Here is a 13,666-nt window from a genome sequence, read left to right on the forward strand (position 1 = left end):
CATAATGACCAAATTTATCAATTTGACTCAGATATGTCAAGTTTGTTCCAGATCCAGAATCCGCATTTCCTCGCAACTTTTCTAAAAAATGGGGGTACCCCATACATTTGGACCTACTGTATGGCTATTAATGGGGATATACATTTCTTCCAAGCCTTTAAAATGTGATTGATCCTGTTACCGTGATCAGGGTCACTGATCCAGATAATAAAGATTATTTGGTGCTTGGTGGAGGTTGATGCTTTCTGAGTGCTCTTCTTTTTTTTTTTCTAAGGTGTTCAGATGGATTCGGGCTTTTGAGATAGACTAGTGATTTGTCTGGTCGTGGATGTAGAATTTTCTATCAAATTATGTAAAACCTCTTCTACACAGGTGTGATATGTAAAGTCTGCTGATGTATTGGCAGCCTGCTGTGAGCTCATTGGAATACAGCGACAAGTTTGAATGCACAAACTGTAATCGCAGCAATAGATAGGCTAATCTCTACTAAGCTAAGCCTGCTTGTGTAAGTGAGTGTGTCTGCCTGTGGGCTTTCCAGACAAAGTTTGCAAGTTTGTAGTCAATGCTTTAATCCAATCCGCTGACTTACATGCTGACTAACATTATGTGTCAGCACTGTTCACCGGGGTCACGTTTGTTTCATATTTGATGTCTCTGGTGGTTTCACTTTCCGCTGCCAGTGCCAGGCTAAGGTAAGGCTGGGGTAGCAGTGGGATGAAGCGTTAAGTTTTAGGAATACCTGGTTTTTGTATGTAATCACATTAAAAGTATGCCTACATACCTACATACAAATATGAATTTGTCTATATGTTTAAATATGATTTTTCTTTATATTTAAACTCAATAAAATATTTACTGTCGCCAAATGCTTGTTCATGTGGATCTTGTTGGGTTCTTTCTTTCTTTCTTTCTTTCTTTCTTTCTTTCTTTCTTTCTTTCTTTCTTTCTTACTATGAACCATGTATTTTGTTAAGCGCGCTGAGATGACTTTGTTGTAATTTGCATTATATACGTAAAGTTGAGTTGAGTTAAATAAAAAAAGAAGGAAGTGTTCAACTGCAAAGAAATGTTTGATACCCAAAAAATAGCTTTTTTTGTTGAAGTATACCTTTTTTTAATATTTGGGCCATATTATGGGTAGCACACTTGTGTGTATTATTAAATAAAGAAAAAGAAAAATACAGTAGCCTATTGCACATCAGTCTACCGTATGGCTATATTGTTATGTCTGTTATATCACAGGAAGTCCCTGATTCACCTTATTTATTACACTTTACTATTTTTGCTTTATTATTAACTACTTTTGTGTTTTTACTTACTGGTGCCTGTGTGGCCTACACATACATTAGGCCTTGTTTTATGCAAGTAAATGTCTTTGATTTCCTGTATCTACATGTAATCAGATTCAGCACTTACTGCACACTGATCAGTGTCATTAGACTTTTTAAACACACTTTTATACATACTTTACGCTGTTGATTAAAGTTTTCTTCGGATGCGAAAAAGCTATCATGTTCATTTTCAGTTGACACACGGTAAAATATCAATTTTAGATTCCTAGAAAGTGTTTAGATTCCTAGACGGGGAAAGGCAAAAAAACACATATTCACATTGAAATACCTTAAGGTCAAGTCTGAAGGGAAAGTTAAACTGTGTATTGCTGACATTGTGATGTTACACATAACTGCGAAGTAATTCTTCCTCTCTTGAATTAAAAATGAAGCCTTTGAATGTGTTGTTCCTGTGTCATTTCCAGGTGATCCAGATCAACTTTGAGGAGTTTGATCTAGAAATTGCCTACGATACCCTAACAATAGGAGATGGAGGCGAGGTGGGGGATCCAACCACAATACTACAAGTGTAAGTAATCAAACGTACACCAGAACACCATTGCTGCACTTGATAGTAGCAAATAAGAATCGTCCCTCTGAAATACTTTGGATTATTGTGAAATAACAGATGATTTTTCAAATAAGTCAAAGCAGGGATTTTTGATTTTCACTGTTTTAGTGAACTTTTGGTTGAAATAATCAGGTATTTATGAAAAAGATGTTGGCTGGAAGTCGAAGGGATCAGGTGCCTGTTAATTCTTTTGAGAGGTAGTTGGAGGAGAAATGAACTAAATATATCACTTGCTGTTTTAATTTGTTTAAATTGTATTTAATGTACCAGGAGTTTATATCAAATGGTATAGATGGAGGTTAAGGTGCCCAGATATTTGGACTAAATGATAAATAGTCTCTCAACCCAGAGGTTTTGACGAACGTGTGTTTTGGCTGGAAATAAAAGAAAAATGTCTTCTTTATGGGTGGGACTCCAAGACCAATTAATAATCTATGCTACGCTAATTACATCCTTAATACTCAATATTCCTCTCACAATTCTCTTACTCCAACCTACTCACTACACATTGCAGAGTCGACAGGTGCTTGTTTTTATAGAAGAGGCGGGGCCAACAGTTCTCAACCAATTAGAAAATGTGATTGTAATAGCCGAGTTTCAACCCATAGAGGGAAGTCACAAAATAAGCAACAAAATATGCCAAATCGAAACACTATGACGAAAATGTCAAGAGTTGGATTCGGATCAATAAAAAAAAAATGAACTAAATGCATTGTTGTTTTCAGCAGAAAGTGCTTTTTGGGGCTTAGTTACTCTTTCATTCCACCTTTCACTAAGACACTTAAGCTCTATGGAGTTTGTTTTTGTCTGTTATCATCTGTGTCTATTATTAAAAACACCAATAACAACCCAACTCCTACTGAAGTTTCAACAACAAACTAGTGCATGTCATGAGAAACAGTAAGAAGCAGAGATGACATCTTTTTTCTAAAATACTGTGATAAATTGTTGTCTTTTGTCAGCAAAGCTCGCCCTGTTTGTTTCTTAAAATGTCTTTATTTCCATCGATTTGGTGTATTCCCAATCCTCCGCTCACGGAAGCTCAAATCTATATCGACACATTAAATCACAACATTAGATCATGAAACGGGGCTCAGGCTTTAGTGCTCTGCAGCACCAAGGATAACAGATGCAGACCCGTCTCAAAGCTGCCACCGTAGTTTATTCTAAAAACAATATTTGTCCGACTTCAGTCTTCAAACAACAGTGTGTTTATGGCGTCTGGTGTGCTCCGAACCCCCTATTGTAAGCAGAGGCTTATGATCAGGCTTTCTAAGGAGCTGCGTGATGACATTTTTATTCTTGTCTTTGTTTGTGCGTATGTGTATGCACACGAGTGAATATTGACAAAATGGAATTAATACTTTTGTGGATCAGGAAATGTTAATCATAGCCATCTATTCTGGAAGTGTTCAAAAGTAAGAAACCACTGGAAAAACATACATACAGAAACAAAACACATTTTAGGATATAATATACCATTGAATGTTGATATACCGTACTATAACAAGGAAGTGGAACCATGCTGACCCCCCAACAATGGACCAATGGATCCAGACTATTGAAGAGATTTATCTCATGGACATTCCGACTCACATGTTGAGGATAAATGGGGAGAAATGGACGTTATACAGGAATGGGAACAGCGACATTGTGAACTGAGACATGTTGGAAAATAGTGACCCCATGTGATTTGAAATCCTTTTCCCCTGTAATTTTATTTTTTATTGTTTTTCTTACTATTTTACTTTTAAATTGATTTATTTTGTTTGTCCTTCTATTTAATACTTGTTCAAAAACAAATAAAAAGAAAGTTGTCAAAAAACAAAACAAAACAAAAAATGAGTTGGAGCCATTGCTGTAAATGGTCACTCCCAAAAGATCCAAATCCGTGTACCCTTCATTCTTTGGTTGTTCCGTTTCAAAACCAAATCAAAATAACAATTAAACAGTGTGGTTATTTTGTTTTACTGATTTAAAAACCAAAATAGAAATGCAGAAAAACCAAAAACCAGATAAGCAGAGTTTTTCTGTTTTTCACTTGTTATGTTTGTACGATATTTACGGGGAAATCAGAGCGAGAGCTGAAGTCCACTACACCTCGGTTCCCTCCCCAGGTCCTGGACCAGGTCTCCTCACACAATAGGACTGTTAAGGATTTATTTCAGCAGTTTTCTGTTTTCATTCAGTCTGTGGATGTTTTAGCTCATAAAGAGCTGCTCACGTTTATGATTTGTTTCGCGGTGTTACGATCCAAATAGTATCCAAATAAACTGGTGACTGACTGTCGACTGTGAGTCTGGTGTGAGGAACAATAGATGTTAGAACTTCTACCATTTGGCACTTTTGCAAAAACAATTACAGCTTTTTTTGAGGGCGGTAAAATGTTTATTTTATAAATACCGCTAACAGCAGCCGTCAACACACACGGAAGTTGATCACAAGAAACGAGGAGCACCAGTAGAGTCATTACACCACCTCTGGCTCCTTTAATCACACATCATGTACATGCTTTACGTAACATCCATTTTTTTGTTTTGATTTTTTTATGTCTTAATAACGTTACAATTCACCAGTAATGTGACTAATGCGTTGCTTCTTTTTATGTCCGAACCGGGAGCAAAAGTCTACCCAGTCACCAGTTTATCTGGATACTATTTGGACTGTAACACTGATCGGTAAAGTTGGCAGATATTCACAGATTCAGACTTCCAGCATCAATAACTCTTTAACGAAACGTCATCGACGCGCAAATTACACCTCTGCCTTCAGTGTGAGGTGGAAAACATGATACAAGATCATTTTATCAAACGCAGCAGAATAAAAGTCTGTCTGTCGGTCCCGTCTGCGTGGTGAGATTAAAACATGACGCTCTCGTCATAGTTTCCCTGTGAATATCCAAATATCGCACAAACAGAACCAGATTAAATTTTAAAATAGAAAAACGCTGCTTGTTTGGATTTCTTTTTTTCTGTTTCTGGTTTTAAATGAATAAAAACCCAACTCATTTTTTAAATTTTAAATTTGGTTTTGATACGAAATAACCAAAGAACGAAAGGTACAGGAATTGATCCACAATGGAAGATCTCATTTTCCAGATAAGGAGAGTGCAACTGAAAAATATGATTACAACTGTGGAAGTGGTAATTATTAATAGCCTTTTTTCTTCTTTTTTTTTTGGAACAACCCTTTGAATAGTTCTGAATTGTGTTTTGCAGGCTGTCAGGTAGCTTTGTTCCAGACCTGATTGTCAGTATGACCCACCAGATGTGGCTTCACCTACAGTCAGACGAGAGCGTCGGCTCGATAGGATTCAAAATTAACTACAAAGGTAAGTTACAAAGAAATGTTTGAAAGTAAAGAAGTCACCTATTTTTGTTTTTAACCTGCACAAAGAGCATCCTGAATACAGTGAGATTTTCTGATTATTTGTCAGCAAAAGTATGTGGAGTATGAGCTTCATGCCATTATGCCAGCAAAGTTTTCTCCAAAGCTCACTATAGGACAAATGTGTTCATCAAGGGTGATATAACAATGTATATGTTTAATCTGCCACTGTGGTGTGGTGGTAGATGTAGCGTATATGTGTATATTTAAGGGAAAATGTGGTATTTTTTTATGTCGGTGTTCCTAAAACCAGAGGTGAAAGTAATGAATTACAAGTACTGCTTTTATGCATACTTGTACTTTTTTGAGTATATTTCTGAGTCAGTAATTTTAGTTGTACTTAAGTACATTTTAAAATGAGTAAAATAATTTGTTACATTTCTACACTCAACCATTACTGAGTAAATTATTATTATTTTAAACTACAAAAAATGAAATGACCTGACAACAATCAAATGTATCACATCATAGCCGACCAATCAGATTAAGCGTAATACACGGTGCCAAAACAGCGTTGAATGGAGATTATTTTCTCCATTTTTGAGTTCATAACTATGTATGTTAAGGTCTTGTTTTTTCAGACAAGGTTTTTCAAGAAATTGTATCTCTCATGTTTCAAATGTCAACTGCCAGTCTTCCTCAGAGGTGAAATGCTTTGATGTATCCCTACAATTCACATAGACTGTAAGGAAAGCATCAAAGCATTTTCTGATGGCTTTTATGTTTCCTGATGTATTCGTTGTGGGCGTGGCCAACCTTAACATATATGTTTTTTTAAAAAGACAAAGTGAACTTGCTGGAATTGTTAATGAATGTAGTTGTTGGAAAGATCTTCCATGCGTGAATTAACAAATCTTCCAACAAATGTAGTCTTTTCATTCCTCACATTCTGACTATTTTGAGCCCATGTGCTTTTTTGTCTGTTTGTTGTGTTGGCTGTCCACTATCTTCCTTTTACTGTCTTCTAAAAATAAAAAAATAAAATGTTTGGGGTTTTTGGATGGATGCTTTCTAATTCATTGCTGCTTGTGATTGGCTCCTCCTCTACTCATTTCCTGTGTGGAACAACCTTCTTTTTTTGTCTTGTCCTTTTCCAAATGCCATCATCGCTCACATTTCTTTATGCGCTTTTTCGCTTTTCATCTTTCGCTGTTTTTTTTTTTTTTTTTTTTTTGGCTCTAGCCCACCAGTTTCCCTCTGAGTCCCTGTGTTTGTCTTGTCGCCATTCATCTTTTATTAAAGTCAAGGTCACCAACCTGGCAATACTCTGACTCCACACAGCCATCGCATGCCATACAAATTACACACAAAAAAACAAACGCCACCCTTTTTCCTTCTCTTAAGGGGTCACAAAATATACTTAGGCAAAAAATGTCACACCTCACTCAACTTAATCTACCCGTCTGTTTAATAAAACACGTTCAAAGCTGAGACTTTAACTTCAAAGCTGTAGTAAATGTGTTTTTTTGGTTCCAATATGAGTCAAATTGCTAGAGTGAAAGGATCAGTTTAAAGGCTGCATAGCTGACTTTCAGTCAATAAACAGCTCTCATTCTAAAGAAAGAATTTTACCGTCTTTCTCATTTTAATTCTATTTAGTGACTACATAAATGTGATGTAATATAGTAGCATATATACAGTATATGTCTACACAGCCTATAGAGAGGTGTCACTCGGTCTGGAGCAGTGACCACGTTGCAAATCGAGACCACCAATGACAATTTCATATGTTTCTGCTGTCAAGTGTTAATTCAATTCAAATCAATTTTATTTGTATAAAGCAATTTCCAACAAAGTCATCTCAATGTGCTTATCAAAATATAAAATTCATGATAAGAAAGAAAAAACCCAATAAGATCCACATGAACAAGTGTTTAGCCATCTAACAAAATCAACATCATAAACACCATTAAAGAAACATAAACAATTATTTAATATAACCTCCATACTCTCCCAACAAGATATATCTCATGACACGACAGCACATCTGTTGTTTGTGTTGGACACACAGAAACACGGAAAAAATGACAACTTAGAACAGCCTCAGTGAGGAGCATCCACAAAGTCAATCCTTCCTTTTGTTCCATTCACTGTGAAAAGTATGAAACATGTTCTGACCTTACCTTTGCTAAAGCTCTGGTAACTCAGGTGTTGGTCTCCATCTTTTAAAAGCTGTCATTTTTCCTCAAAACAAAGTTTCTCTATCATCTCTAGCGCCGTCATCCACACTGTAGTGTTATCCCGCCCACTAGCTAGAGAACGTAGCAGCAGCAGTCATCTATTCACTAATGTGCTGTGAACTTACGTATAGCATTTAGCATAGCGCAGGTACGTGCAAAGGCAGCTCTCTACGCTGCCTTTACGCGTAAATGGTTCTCATATTGGGGACCTGACTGCACATGCGCAAACACGTAAAATCACGCAATGGGAACGGAGGCAGAAGAGCGACGTGCCTTTGGGAGGGGGCGTGGCCTCCCTCTGCCTTACAGCGGAGCGAAAAAAAAAAAGACTGCAGCTGTTCCAGGAAATAGCGCTGTTTAGTAATTTGGGCTATGAAACGCACAAAATTCGGACACTTTCAAACTTATAGGTACTGTAGGCTATTGGAAATGGAAAAATAAATAATTTATAATTTAAAAAAAAAATATATATATATATATATAATTAAATAATCAAAATATCAATTCACCCTTGGGTAGGCACTGCCTACCTTGCCTACCCTGATGGCATGTCACTGGTCTGTAGGCAGTAATATAATAACTTGTTTGCAATTCTTGAATTATGTAGGACAATTTTACAGTGCAGGTACACACAAGTGATTTGGAAGCATGTATTTACTCTGTGGTTTTTGTATAACCATAATAAAAGCAATGCTAGTACTGTATTTCTTGTTTAATGTATTATGATAATGTAGTGGTTCACAAACCTTTTCAGGTTGTGACCCCATTTTTAACACACAGATTTCATATTTTTTTTTTTTTTATAGAGTTAGTTTTTTTTAAATTTTTTTTATCATGTTTGTTGTGCATCTTTGTTATTTGTGCACAAAGTGACAAGATGGGCCAGCTCAGATATTAAAATTTTTGTTTTACTGCATTTCATTTGAACTAGTGTGTGGTAAAGAATAATAATTAAAGAATGATAATAATAACTTAAAAAATATATAAATACATAATTTAATCAGTATTTTTTTTTATCAATTACTAGACATTTCAGGCGACCCTACTTGGGGTCACAATCCTAAAGTTCAAAAACCCTGCATTATTGTATCATATTGAGTATACACGGTATTACATAAATGCATGAGAACTTCTGTATGCATCGGGTGATAAATAGATAAATTCATGTAATGATAACATGGAATAATGTTTTTCTTGTGTTAAAATAATAACCTAATAATCGTAATTTCAACTGTTGCCTTTAAAGTAAAGCATTGCAGCTGATGAGGGCAGTTTCTCACCAAAATGTCTGCATTTTTTTTTTTTTGGTAAACACACAAACGGCGTGAATAAAAGAATCAGAGTTTTGGCAGAGTTGCAAACAAACTCAACAGCAATTTGTTTTCAGTCTAATGCTTCGTGGCTTGGAACAAACATAGGAACTGCATCTAAAGTGACATAGAGCAAACATCATTGTGATACATAGTGTAAAAGTATCAGGAAAAAAAGAATGCAGAGAGTTAGAAAATGGAACATGGACAACATTGGAGCAACAAGGAGGTGCAGATATATTTTGATGATTTCTTAGTTCTGGCCAATCAACTAGTAGCTGGGCTGAGAAACACAGACAAGCACATCATGCATCTACATCAGGTCTTTTTGGGCAGTTTGAGAATCCAGAAGCACGTTGTGAATGCAAACCGAGTCAAATCAAGGTTTTAAATAATCTGCTTGAGTCACAGACGATTCTGATGTGAAAGCAGTTTTTGGGCAGATTCATGCTGTACCCCATCATGATTGTTATGAGGTGGGTGGGAGCGGCTGTGTGTGTCTCTGCTTGTGTATTGGTTGAGCTTGCAGGGGGCGGGGTCAATTTGCATATGTGCGAAACATTTAAGTTCAACATTTAGATTTAACATTTAAATTTAGATTTAACATTTAAATTTAGATTTAACATTTAGATTTAACATTTAGATTTAACATTTAACATTTCGATATAAGATTAAGCATTTAAATATAATATATAACATTTAGATTTAGATTTAAACATTTAGATTGAACATATAATATTTACATTTAGATTTCAACATTTAGATTTAATATTTAGATTTAGATTTAACATTTAGATATAAGATATAGCATTTAGGTATGATATATAATATTTAGATTTAGATTTAATATTTAGACTTAGATTTAACATTTAGATATAACATATAACATTTAGATTTAGATTTAAAATTTAGAATTAGATTAGGTATTTAGATATAGATTTAACATTTAGATAAAACATATACCATTTAGATTTAGAATTAGATTAGGTATTTAGATATAGATTTAACATTTAGATAAAACATTTACCATTTAGATTTAGATTGAAATATTTAGATTTAATGCTTTTTTTTACCTCTATATATGTGGTTAAATGTTGTGTTAAATGTAGGAAAATGTGCTAAATATGAGAAAAGTGAGATAAATAATGAAAATGTGTTAGCTACAACTTTAATACAAAATTTTTACACTTGGCACCCATAGATTGTCACTTAAAAATATTGATTATTTGTCAAGTGGTTGGCACAGCCCAGTTGGAGAGGTGAGCCTGGTCACCAGTGTTGGGAACGTTACTTCAAAAAAGTAATTAGTTATAGTTACTCAATACTTGTTCCAAAAAGTAACTGAGTTAGTAACTGAATTATTCTATAATAAAAGTAACTCATTACCAAGGAAAGTAGCTATTTGCTTTACTGTTTAAAAAAAAAATGAAAAACTATGCAGCGTGCAAACATTGTGTTTTTCTTGCCCATCAAGAGAACAATGCTCTATCAGACCAAACATTCATTCATTTGAATTCATCCTGCATGTCCCTAAACAACAGCCCTCTGTCTTCCTACTAAACAGTGATTGTCACATCTTTCTATTGTGTTTTTGATTGATTTGTGTTTTTTGTGCAGAGCAATATTTCCCATTCTGACATCTGATAGTTCTTTTCAAAAACTAAACAAGTACTCACTAAGCTTTTGAGTTTCTCAAGCATTTTTAGCATTTTCAATGGCAAAATTGATAAAGTCTATTTTTTTTTTTTTTTTGGTATTTGAGGAAGATATTTTTTGTGAGGAAAAAGAAAAAAAACACTGTCTCGAGCTGTTTTGTATCGAGTGTTACAAGGTTTCCTTCTGAATATGACTTTACATACAAAAGATAAAAACTCAAAGGTCACCTTTCAAATCCTCACTGTCTTGCTCTTGCATTAACATTTGAAGGAAGTCAATCTTGCAAAGTAATGTTTTAATAATTTACGAGACATATTCTTCGAGGGGAACATTGTTTGGTAGGAGGCTGACATGGTGTCGAGGCTGTTTTAATCCTCTCGTGTTTTTAGATAGGCAGTGATCCAGCTGCAAAATATGTTCCAATTATTTGTCAGTTTTCAGCAGCAGTAAATCTTAACTGTGTAGTCTCTTGACATGTGAAGGTCTGCCATGAACACTATTGTTCTTTTTACTTGAAATGTACTGGAGCAGCTGCCACGGATAAAGCTTTCTCTTTTTACCAGTACAAGTTAATTCCTGTCATTTGAAACAAACAAAAGTGTATTTTCTTTTGGCAAATATGGAGCTTGTTTCTTAAGTAAATTTATCATATTGCATAATGTACGAGTTACCTAATAATGGGACAGTGTTTCAATTAAAAATACCTCTGGTTTAGATATAAACATTGTATCGATTATCATTCATGCAAACAGCATTCATAAAAAATCCACATATAGGTATATTAGCAGAGGTGTAAAGAGTACTGATACAGTATATCCTCCTCAAGTCGATGTATTGTTACTTGATTTAAAATTAAATTAAGTGAGTCATACATGAAATACTCATAAAATAGTTAGTTTAGTTAGTAAATTTTTTCGTTCAGTCATTGAAACAAGGCTTTACACAGTAAAGAAGAAAAGCAAAAAAAATGTCTACACATATTTATTTAGCCATTATTGTCATATACATACAGGTACATATACAAAATTTGTTCTCTGCATTTGACCCCTCCCTAGGGAGTAGTGGGCAGCCACGGTGTGGCGCTGTTGGGGCAATTGGGGGTTAAGTGGCTTGCTCAGGTGAGTCTTGAACTAGCGACCCTCTGATTACAAGCCCAGCGTCCTTAACCACTAGGCCACCGCTCCCGTCTATAGACGAGAATTGTGTTTTTCGGCTGGGGTTGCTAGGAGACAGTGTGACGAAGCTCCTCGGTGAATATCTAACTTGTACCATGATGCAGTGACCAACTGGTGCCATGTAGGTTTTTTTTTTTTTTTTATTAACTCCTACAGTGACAGCCATTTTCAAAATTTCTACCCACTCAGTGCCAGCCGTTTTAGAGCATTTTGATTCATTTTTTAAAGACCCACAGAATATTTTGTACAATCTGAATTCTGACACCAGGTTCTGAAAGATTAAAGTCTCTAATTTCTGTAACTTTTTAACAAAATACTTTACTTTTTTTAAAACAGGTAAATTTACCCATAAAAGCAACTCATTTACAGTAACATGAGTACTTGTAATCTGTTACTTTCACCACTGTATATTAATGTGAAAATATGTGTCATATTTACTTACAATGAAACTACATTCTAAGTGTTTTTATATTGTTTCTTTAAAACTGTTCTAAATTATAGACATTTACCTGTCCTGACATTTAGCTCTATTAAAAGATAGCGTAAATTATATATTATTTCCATGAATTCAAAGTTGTGAGTCACGCTCTCGATGGCTTTTATAAATGAATCATTCCAGCAACAAATCATCTTCTTGGTGTTATATAAGGAGGATTTTGAGACTACACGGAGCTGCCTTTACATCAAATATTTGCCTTACAGCCAATGAGAAGCAGAAAGGTAAAATGGTACGCATTTTATTTGAATGTGATGCAATTTTTTTCATTTTTTTTTTTTTTTTTTTAATGAGATTCTGCCTTATGCCACATTTTGGAAGGTTTATCTAATTGTATGCTGTTGAATTTCCAGCTCGTGTTTTTTTCTAGCCAAGGCTTCAGTTTCAAAGAAATGACACACCAGCTATTTTAGTTATTGGTTTGAATAAAAAACTCTCTTTCTTCAATCTGAATGTCACATACCCATGTGGGTAGTTGAATCCACTCAACGAGTCAGGAGGTCAGCTCCTATTTTTGAGATATTATTTTATTTTATTTTTTTCATCAGTTTTTTTATATTGCCAGTGATAGGGGTGAGTGTTTTATTGAAGGAAATATGTCAAGGTGAGTTTTTATGGATAAGATGACCTCTGGTTCAATATTGTAGGTGTGTGCTATGAAGCAGATGGCCAGAGTGATGAATGAGTATTTTTTCTTGTGTGTTTTCATATCACCATTAATGTATGATTATACAGTAAGTGTGTGTGATGTGATCAAGGAGTTCTCTTCTCAAGTATGATATACATATTACAAGGCTATATTACAGATAATAAAGTATAACGTTTTGAAGAGACAACAAGCAAAGAAGTAAAGTAAGAAAAAACTTTAATTTAGTTTTAAATTTTAATACAATAATAATAATAATAATAATAAATGGTAAATGGACTTGATTTTATATAGCGCTTTATCACCACACTGAAGCAGTCTCAAAGCGCTTTACATATCAGCTCATTCACCCAATCACTCTCACATTCACACACCAGTGGGACAGGACTGCCATGCAAGGCGCTAGTCGACCACTGGGAGCAACTTAGGGTTCAGTGTCTTGCCCAAGGACACTTCGACACATAGTCAGGTACTGGGATCGAACCCCCAACCTCTCGATCAGAAGACGACCCACTACCACCTGAGCCACGGTGGTAATAATAATAATTCCACAGTTCTTTTAAGATCTGCATGATGTCAGCCCTGATATCTAAGCACTGAACAGGCTGCTCCTAATGACACAGAACTAAATAGAGAACCTGAGACACCTTGAGGTATGAGTTAATGAAATATTCATTCACAACATGACCACAAATGTGCTTCAATTTCAAAGTCAATAACTTCAGAGGTAGGGGGAGGCGTACGCGTTTTCTTTCATCCTTGAGCTTTGGTTCTTACCAACGAATACGTGTTGTCATTCTTCCTTGTTCCTGGGTGTCTACATACATGTGCTGTATGTGTGAACATATAGGGTGACCCCTGAAGGGCAAAACTCACTTAATCACAGCACTGTTTCATTTGCCAGTCATTAATTA

At 35.2% G+C, this 13,666-nt stretch overlaps 1 protein-coding gene across 1 annotated transcript in view; it reads left to right on the forward strand.

Annotated features, from left to right (window-relative positions):
- Nucleotides 1-13,666, forward strand: part of csmd3b (CUB and Sushi multiple domains 3b) — a 434,915-nt gene that overhangs the window by 292,291 nt on the left and 128,958 nt on the right. The window contains 2 exon segments of the mRNA XM_028460951.1: nt 1,757-1,860; nt 5,121-5,233. Of these exon segments, the coding sequence (XP_028316752.1) occupies nt 1,757-1,860; nt 5,121-5,233 (217 nt within the window).

This window comes from Gouania willdenowi, chromosome 11 (genome assembly GCF_900634775.1).
Source record: "Gouania willdenowi chromosome 11, fGouWil2.1, whole genome shotgun sequence".
Lineage (NCBI taxonomy): Eukaryota > Metazoa > Chordata > Actinopteri > Blenniiformes > Gobiesocidae > Gouania > Gouania willdenowi.